At 42.1% G+C, this 8,851-nt stretch overlaps 1 protein-coding gene across 1 annotated transcript in view; it reads left to right on the forward strand.

Moving 5' to 3' along the window:
• The window catches only part of nhej1 (nonhomologous end-joining factor 1), a 28,725-nt gene that overhangs the window by 16,697 nt on the left and 3,177 nt on the right, over nt 1-8,851 (forward strand). Inside the window, exon 7 of the mRNA XM_008294852.1 lies at nt 8,800-8,847. Coding sequence (XP_008293074.1) covers nt 8,800-8,847 — 48 coding nt within the window. The remainder of the gene's footprint in view (nt 1-8,799; nt 8,848-8,851) is intronic.

Below are 8,851 nucleotides of genomic sequence, written 5' to 3' on the forward strand. Positions count from 1 at the left end.
TGTTCCAGTCTTAATCATGTGGTTTTGTCTCAGTTTGTATGTTTTCCCTGTAAATGCAGAGAAAACCTGAACCCTCAGCGTCCTTTAAGCTGATTTCTGAGGGAACAGAGGACGCTGGCTCTGGACCAGCAGCCGACGCAGCTGCAGCTTCTCACATGTGAGGATTTGCTTCTTTTCTCTGCTTCGTTTCAGCGTCTTTGGCTGCACAGCACAGTGTTTCTGGAGCTTCTCTCTGGCGCTGGGGCCTCGAGCTGCTGCTGTGTTTCACTACATTATTCGTCAGATAAAGAAAATAGTCATTATTTGCAGCCGCAGTTTGTTTGTAAGGAGCAACAGATGGAAAAACATCCCCCTGCAGCAGGTCCTCCTCCTGCTGCTGTGCCCTCTGTCAGTTGCACACAGTTTCCACAGGGTTGTCCCCGGCCCGGCCCGGCTCTGTAATTAGGCCCTCTGTGGCCGGGCTGCTCCCCCTCTCCGGCTGCCGGCCTCTGGGCCCGGGCCCAGCCTGGACGCAAACACATCACGGGACTGTGAGCGACACGAGAGCAGCGCTCGTCGGCGAACACGTGAACACGCCGGGCGCCGTCTCGCGGGAACCGCCTCTTCGTTTGAGACGCTTCCGGCGGCAGCGTAAGTGTGCGGCGCACCGAAGTGAAGCCGCAGACACTTTAAGCTCGACTCCGCTGACAGAAGCTGGACTTTGGGTTTCAGACAAGCTGCTGTTGTGTCACCAAACGTCACTGGGAAGACGTAGCGGCCAAATCCAGCTCATATTTGAGAACACAACAAATCCGTCACTGTGCTGTAACACGTGTTGAGCTTTTGTTGTCTAGAGTATAATAACGTGTGTGGTGCAGGTGAAGCATTTTTGTAATTGTCACGGCTGGTTCCAACCGAGTCCAGCCCTGAAACACCTAAAAACACTGAATTCATGCTTTTACACTTTGTTTTTTTTTTAAATACAAATTTAACCCTCTAAACCACAGTTTCTGCTCCCGTCACATTTGTCCTCACTGTGTGGCTCATTTGTCGCTGCAGCATAAAGTCCTGCAACGTAACAGAAACCAAACAACAACGACTAGAGAGACTCAGGAATGTCTTCTGTGCAGTTAGAATGACACAAAGCCTAAAAACAAATAAAGCTGAATTTCTTTTTCATGTCCCAAAAAATGGTGACCCTACATACTACAGCTATTTTGATATTTACATTTTTAATTTGCTTCCATACTTGTCTGCCTGGTTCAGCCCGGTTCACCCAGAACTTCTCTGAATTTTTGTCTCATGACTGTCGCTCACAGCTGAATCCTTAAAGGCTCCTCGGATCGGCCAAGGAGTGCCGAGTTTTTTTATTTTATTTTATTTTTTTACAGAATCTGGTTAATGCAGGTTTGTTTTTGGTAAATTTCTAAATGCGACACGTTAAATGACGGGATTTGTAAGACATGACACGATTTTAGTTCTGGATTTGCATCTCGACGAACGGACGCATCACGTATAAAAAATGTAGAGGACATTAGACACTGGAAAAGCTTTGCGATTTTGTCCATTTTTAAGATTCAAGATTTTAAGTTTTTAAGATTTTAAGATTCCGAGATTTTAGGATTTCGAGATTTTAAGATTTTAAAATTCAAGATTGCAAGATTCTAGATTTTAAGATTTCAAGATAGATTTTGAGATTTTAAGATTTCAAGATTCAAGATTTTACGATTTCAAGATTCTAGATTTTAAGATTTCAAGATAGATTTTAAGATTTTAAGATTTCAAGATTTCAAGATTCAAGATTTTAAGATTTCAAGATTCAAGATTTCAAGATTCAAGATCTCAAACTCTTGAAAGAAAGAACTAATTTTTACAGACTCTGTCTCTGACCAGTGGTGTCATTTTGCAGATTATTTTTTACAAACGTTAAGGATTTAAACTGTGAAACCTCTCGCCAGAATTAGAAGATGCATATCTGCGACTGGAAAACACCAATCAGAGATAAAAACAGGAGGTTTGGTCGTGGAAAACTGGAGTGTTTCTGCAAACTGACCTTAAACCAGCTCTAAACCACAAATGAAGCCTTTAAAATTCTCTACAGATGTTTTTTTTTGTGTATTTTCCGACATCTGCTGACCAGAGTTGGTCCCCTCTTCACCCGGTGAGTTGGAAGCATCGCTGTGCACCAGCTGAGATCTTCCTGAACCTTTAGCTCACCTTTGCAGCTTTCGGTGTGTCATCGGCCTGAAGGGCGCCGTGACGACAGCGAGAGGCGAAAGGCAAATGAAGCGAAGGTGTTGATGACGCCAGAGAAGCAGGGGAAGGATTCTGGGGTTTATGTGAGGCCGGAACGCTCCAGAACAGGTGGCGAAGGCTTCACCTCCCTCCGTTTGTTGTGCTCCACGCCGTCCGTGCTCCCGCCTCCGTCACCGCGGCGTCGCCTGGTCACGTTGGGTCACCGTGGCGACTAAAAATACCTCATGACTCGGACACCGGGGTGCTTTTGTCCAGTTGTTGGTCAGCAACATTTCTTCAGAAATGACATTTCTGTGGTTTTCACTGGAGATGGAGCCTTAAATGTCCCGACATGAAGGAAGCATTCGTACCATTTCTTTAGCTTCATCTGCACTAAGAAGTGTTTACTGACAAAAAGGAAACTCCTGTAAAAACATTTTGGATGTTTTTTTAGCTAAATATTGAGCTTTGATGTGAAAGCCAACAGATAAAGGTGGAACTTTCCAAAAATACTCTTTAAATCATTGAGAAAATGCTTCTTTGTTGCATATTTTATCCATCAAAAATGTGTATTTCTCTTCAGAAATGGAGATAAACCCTTAAATGTTCTGTTTCAAGAGGCGGTCCACTGCTTTTGGCCACATTAGGATAATGTATAAATACCGTTTCTTTAGCGAAATATGCCAAACTGCAGAATGCACAAGTGATACAGTAAGAAATAGGCCTCAAATAGATGAGAAATATTTGATTATTTGACTCTGATAAACACATTTTGGATGCTTTTTTTAAAATTAAATACTGAGCTTTAAGGTGGAACCCAACAGATAAAGATGGAAATATCCAAAAATGCTGTTTAGATCATTGAGAAACTTCTTCTTAATTGCAGAAAATATCCTATAGTTGGCCACATTACAGAAGTAATAATACAATTTCTTTAGCGAAATATGCCAAACTGCACAATGCACAAGTGTTACAGTGAGACATAGGCCTCAAATAGATGAGAAATATTTGATTATTTGACTCCTATAAACACATTCTGCTTGTTTTTTTAGTTAAATATTGAGTTTTGATGTGAAAACCAACAGATTAAGATGGAAATATCCAAAAATACTCTTGAAATCATTAAACAAACGGCGTCCTAACTGCATATTTTATCCACCAGTCATGTGTATTTATTGTACTTTAACGCTGTAAAATCTCCGCCTGTATATTACAACCAAATGTTCACTTTTCCAGCATCCTGTATTTAAAGTTCAGCTCTACATATGTAGTTAAAGCAGGTGTTTGTGATGCTTTCAGATGCGTTTGGTGGCCTTTATCAGCGCCGTTGCCGTGGAGATGTTTGCATTTATCATGTGACTTTGGATCTTTATGGAATATGAGTTGTGATAAGCGTTGGTCAGAGATGCTATCAGAGCCGGGCTGATAGAGAAGCTGCATGTTGTGCAAAACAGCTTCTACTCAGGTGTGATTTGTGCTGTGATCGGACTCCACTGGTGTGTATTTCTAATGCTTCCCCTCTGCTGCACTTCAGGATCAAATGTTTTGCTTTTTACGCCACGAAACTGATGTTTGCACCTTCAAGTCTGTTTAAATTCTGGTGTGTTATTGTTAGAAACTCACACAGTGACGCTTTATTATTAGATTAGGATCCGTTTAAAGACTCCACGCAGCAAATAAAGTCAATAAAATCAGCTTCACCGTCATCGACAGCAAGTAAAATCACAAAAATAGTCTTAATGTACCTGTTAATGCGAACAAAACAGGCCAAAACTGTAACGGGCAAAAAGGCAAATCCTAATTCTTCCTTTTACAACCTCTGAGCATAAAGTTTCTGTATTTCTGCTGTAATTAAATCAGCAGGAAACTATAGTTGTTTTACATATTTGCCTTTATTTGAAAGAAAATGGGGGAAAGAATTGAATCATCTTTTCTTTTATTGTGTATTATTTTCCAAGTTGTGCCTGTTTTGTTAAACTACAAAAAAGTTTTAATAATGTTCACATCAAATCTACATTTTTACAAACAGCGTCTGACTGGGACTTCTTTCTGCTGTATTTAAATCGTCTTTATTTTACAGATATTTGCGGCTATTTTCACTATTTTTGAACTTTACACCTATTTTTTTTTTTTGCATCTGTTTGCTGCACAATTTTACAGTTTGTTTGGTTTTTTTTCAGATTTTTACCAACTGGAATTTTGCACATTTGCTGCCAAATATTTACAGTTTTTTTTATAGATTTGTTTTTTTTTACGGCGCACAGCTGAAACTTTCAGAAACTCCTGCAGGTTAATTTCACTGAATCGGACCTAATTTCTAGAAAAATGTCCTGTTTTGTTGGGTTTAATTCGCAGAAACAATCAGCAGGAATCATCCGACTTGAGGGTCAATCGACGCGTCAGAGCTCGTTAGCCGTTTGTGGCGTTAATCAGACGTTTTCTCTCCGGATCTCGTCGCGCTCCGCTCATGTTCCTGTTCCGTCTCGTCCTCGAGCCGTCCGGTTTTTTTCCGAGGCCGCGACCTCGAGCCCTCGGGGGTTCAAACGTAAGCGCCGCTCTGGGATCCTGGACGGGAAGCTGAGGTGACGATGAGAGAAAGCGAGGTCGAGAGGAATGAGCGAAAGGCAAACACGAGGTCAGCGGCGGAGGCGAGGACGAGGCCGAGTCGCTGTGAGACTCTCCGGCACCAAACTGCCCCGATTCAACAACAACAGCAGCAGCAGCTAAAGCCGGAGCTGTTTACCTGCTAATAATAGAGGCCCAGCAGCCGGCTGCCAGCGCTCACCGACCTCTCATCACCTCCACCGCACGCCGCGCTTTGCTGTGGTCCAGGGGGCGGGGCCAGGGGGCGGGGCCACCAGGTGAGCGCCCCGCCCCGGCCTCGGCCTCGCTGGCGGACTTTGGAAGGAAGGAACTTTCCAGAGCATTACTCAGCTCGACAAAACGGGCGAGAGGTTGTTGACCCGCCGTAATCACCTGTTTTTATTCCTGGGCCGGTGTTTCCTTTCTGGTCGGCGGCAGCAGATAACAATCCTCTCGCCGCCGCGTTCACACCCCGAGGACGCTTTTGTACTGGTCTTAAAATACAGGCCAGTATGGAGGCCTGCTGCTGCCCAGAAAATAAAAACAAACTGTGAAATAGGTTTTATTTTTATGATAATTCATCTGAAGTTTATTGGACCACCTGTCTCACTTGTTAAACACTGAATATATCTACATGTACAGATGGAACCAGATGTTAACATACGCTGTATAAAAGCACATAAAACATTTATTTCTCACTATCTGACAATAAATCAGATTAAATGTTTCCTGTTTCAGGTCAGTCAGGATCACCAACATTATTTCTATTTGCTAGAAGTTTTTATGACTTTCTTCAGAGTCAGAAGTTTACATCCACTAAGATCCTTCAAACTATTTGGGAAAAGCCCGGATGATGATGTCACGGCTTTGGAAGCTTCTGATAGGTTGATTGACAGCATCTGAGTTAATTGGAGGCTCACCTCAAACACACTGCCTCCTTTTGTGACAACATGGAACATCTTTGTCTCTTTATACACTGTATGCAAACTTCTGGGACTTTAACACGTTAATTAGTTAATTACAACAAAAACAACGCGTTAATAAAATTCGTCGCTATCTGTAGCACGTGTTCTAAACCCTAATCTTCATCTACAGTCCAGAGCGATCCATTCTGCAAGCGAATTTGTGAGTTTGTCAGACATCGACGTGCTAGTTTTGGCTCTGAATCCAGTCACGTGGTCCAGTGTGGGCTGCCGGACCAGGACCGCTAGCGCTAACAGCTCCGGCGGTTTCTGTGCTCGTTGCTTTGCCTTCAGGTGGTACGGTCAGCTCGATGTGCGTTGGTGGGATGCACATTCTGTTTTTGCACAAGTTGCACCAAAGCAGGCTCTGGTCCAGGCTTCCATCAGGCGGCTTGTTAAAATAAACCTCCATCAGTCCAAGCGACGCGCTCTCATCGGATTCCTCCATGTTTGTTGCTGTTAGCGTAGCGCTGACGCATCTCGTGCATCATGTGATCGTTGGACCGTGAAATCAGGCACCAACAAACGTTCCGTGTTGTCTGGATGCAAACTGCAATTTAATACATTTTTTAACACCTTATTTTTGTTGTAATTAATTAATCGTAATTAATGCGTTAAAGTGTATTAGCGTTAAAGTCCCACCCCTAATATGTATATATTATTATATATTATATTATATATATATTATATATTATGTATATATATCGACCATCCAGCATCATGAAGAGCTTTAAGCTCTCCACGTTTTACCATTTTGAACAGGAATGAGGAAATAAATGAACATTCAAACACTAAAACTACATTTTTCTGTTCAGGAATGCAAGTAAATCACTATAATTAGACGTTTTAATCAGGAAATAATCATGTGCTTTCCTGTTTTTTTGTAAAAATTCATGGATAATAATTATATTTTTGCATTAAACGTATTATTATAGTTAAAGAGCTTCTACATACTGGTGTATTAACCACGACAGAAACGTAAAAGATGCTGTTAATTTATGGCATAAACCCCACATCGGCTGGTGGTCTGATAAATCTGGTAAACACTGTGCATGTGGAAACAGTGTTCAGGTGTGAATCTACATTTTCCAGCGAGAAAAATAACAACAAAACCAAAACTGCTTTGGGATGTTGTTGATGTGGAGCAGCAGGAGTGAAAAACCAGCGTCCCGGAGTAACATAAAGATCTGATTACAGATTATAAATGCAGTCAAATCGCAGATAGAACGGTTTGATTTCACCTCAGGATTCAGCGCTCGTGGTGTTTTCGTCCTCCGTAACTTGAGCGGCTTCTCGTGGCACCAATGGGCTTCCGTAGGAGGAGCGTCGGACCATCGGACAGACGGCTGATTTAATGGCTTCGGGGCGGCCGGATCCGACGAATCGAGCTCGGCGTTTCACATCAAGAGCCGGCGGGAGGAGGCGAATAAAGAGAGAATAAGGTGGGCTTTCTGCTGCTGCTGTCTCACATTGGTCCCTCTGTGCCCAAAGCAGAAGCAAGCCTCACCAGAGCATACATTTATTTTTACGATATTTAAACAAACAAATAGCAAAAAATAAATCAATGCGAAACCTCGAAACCCGACCACAGTGTGTTTAGGAGCCCCTCTGCCCTGACAGCGAGCGGGAGACCACCAATTTCTGCCGGTCAATATTTGAGGAGCTAATTTGGAGAGTTTGTCCTCTCCATCGGGGGAGAGGAGAAGAAAAAAAAGAGGAGGATTTAGTGAATAGCGAGTGTTTTTCTTCGCATAATGTCGCAGGAGTTTTACCTGCAGCCTTATCTGAGCCCGTGTGTTTGATTTCATCGCCCCGAATATCAGCAAACAAACAAACAAACCGACCGAGCTGCAAATCAGCATTTATCAAATCATCATCATCAAGATCTGAACACAAACTGTGGAGATTTTAAAATGCAAAGTCGCCCCCAAACAGTCAGATTTTGTGAAGTTTAACCTTCCAAGTGCATCGTTTTGTGGTTTTACTGGTTTTCAGGCGGGAAAACGGAGCTGGTTTTGTGTTTTTAAAGCTGAACAGCTCCGGTTTTCCTCATCAGGTTGGTGATTTTACCAACAAAATATCTGATTCAGAGCGTTTAAGGATCTCGTTTCTGCATCATTCAGCAGAATCAGAATGTTAATTTAACCAGACAAACGTTTAATGTGTGAAAATAAACTCAGAAATCCTAAAAAACAAGAAAATAATAGCAGTAAATGGACGATCAGTGCGTCTGGAATGAATAAAAATCATATTTTATAAGTGGTGACCCATGAAGAGCAGGTGGATTCTGCTGAAGCAAAAATAAATGTTCTCTGCTTGTGTGACCTTTATTTTACATTTTCCTGCTAAAATTTTATTTAATTAAATTTTTAAAAAATGAGGGAAGTGTGGTTATTAAGTGAGTATGAGTTCAAACTTGTGGGTTCGGGTTGAGTGGAGGAAGTTTTACAGCGATGATGAATAAATACAGCAGCAGACGTTTCATGAAAGTCGAGTTTCTTGCTCGTGTTTTTGTAGTTTGCAGGTTTAAAGCTGTTCAGTGCTCGATTTTATCAGCACCTCGACCCAGAAAGGCTTTAAGTTTTTATCAGACAAACAGAAAGATCAGAGGAAGAGGCTGAATAAATGTGTTTTATGTGTGGGTTGAGTCAGGGCTCTTATTTTGAAAAGCGTGTTTCGTCTGCAGCGGGTCAAGACAGTAAATGTTTAAAAAATGTGTTCATGTATCTGCTCCAGTTCTGTGCATCTGCAATAGAAGAAATGAAAGAAATAAGAACTGAAATCTTCATTAAATTCACTGTTTTGTTTTTATCTGTGTGGAATGAATTTCATCACAAAAGTCGATTAGTTTGGTTTCATTTCTCTATTCACACGTGAAGATTTTTGCACTTTTAGTTCATTTCTAATCACATCACGTGTGTCTGTCGTGGTTTTCACACGTTCAGGGTGAAGAACGAAGAGTTTACGACACATTCAGGAAGTTTTCTGACCGTCAGTTCTTCATTGGAGCGTCTCTGATCTGCTGCTTGTCCTCCTCCAGACTCTTCCTCTGCTCTGCTCCGAGCAGCACGACGCTCTCGGCTTCGACGCCG

The sequence above is a fragment of the Stegastes partitus genome, unplaced genomic scaffold (assembly GCF_000690725.1).
Source record: "Stegastes partitus isolate 25-593 unplaced genomic scaffold, Stegastes_partitus-1.0.2 Scaffold1000, whole genome shotgun sequence".
NCBI lineage: Eukaryota > Metazoa > Chordata > Actinopteri > Pomacentridae > Stegastes > Stegastes partitus.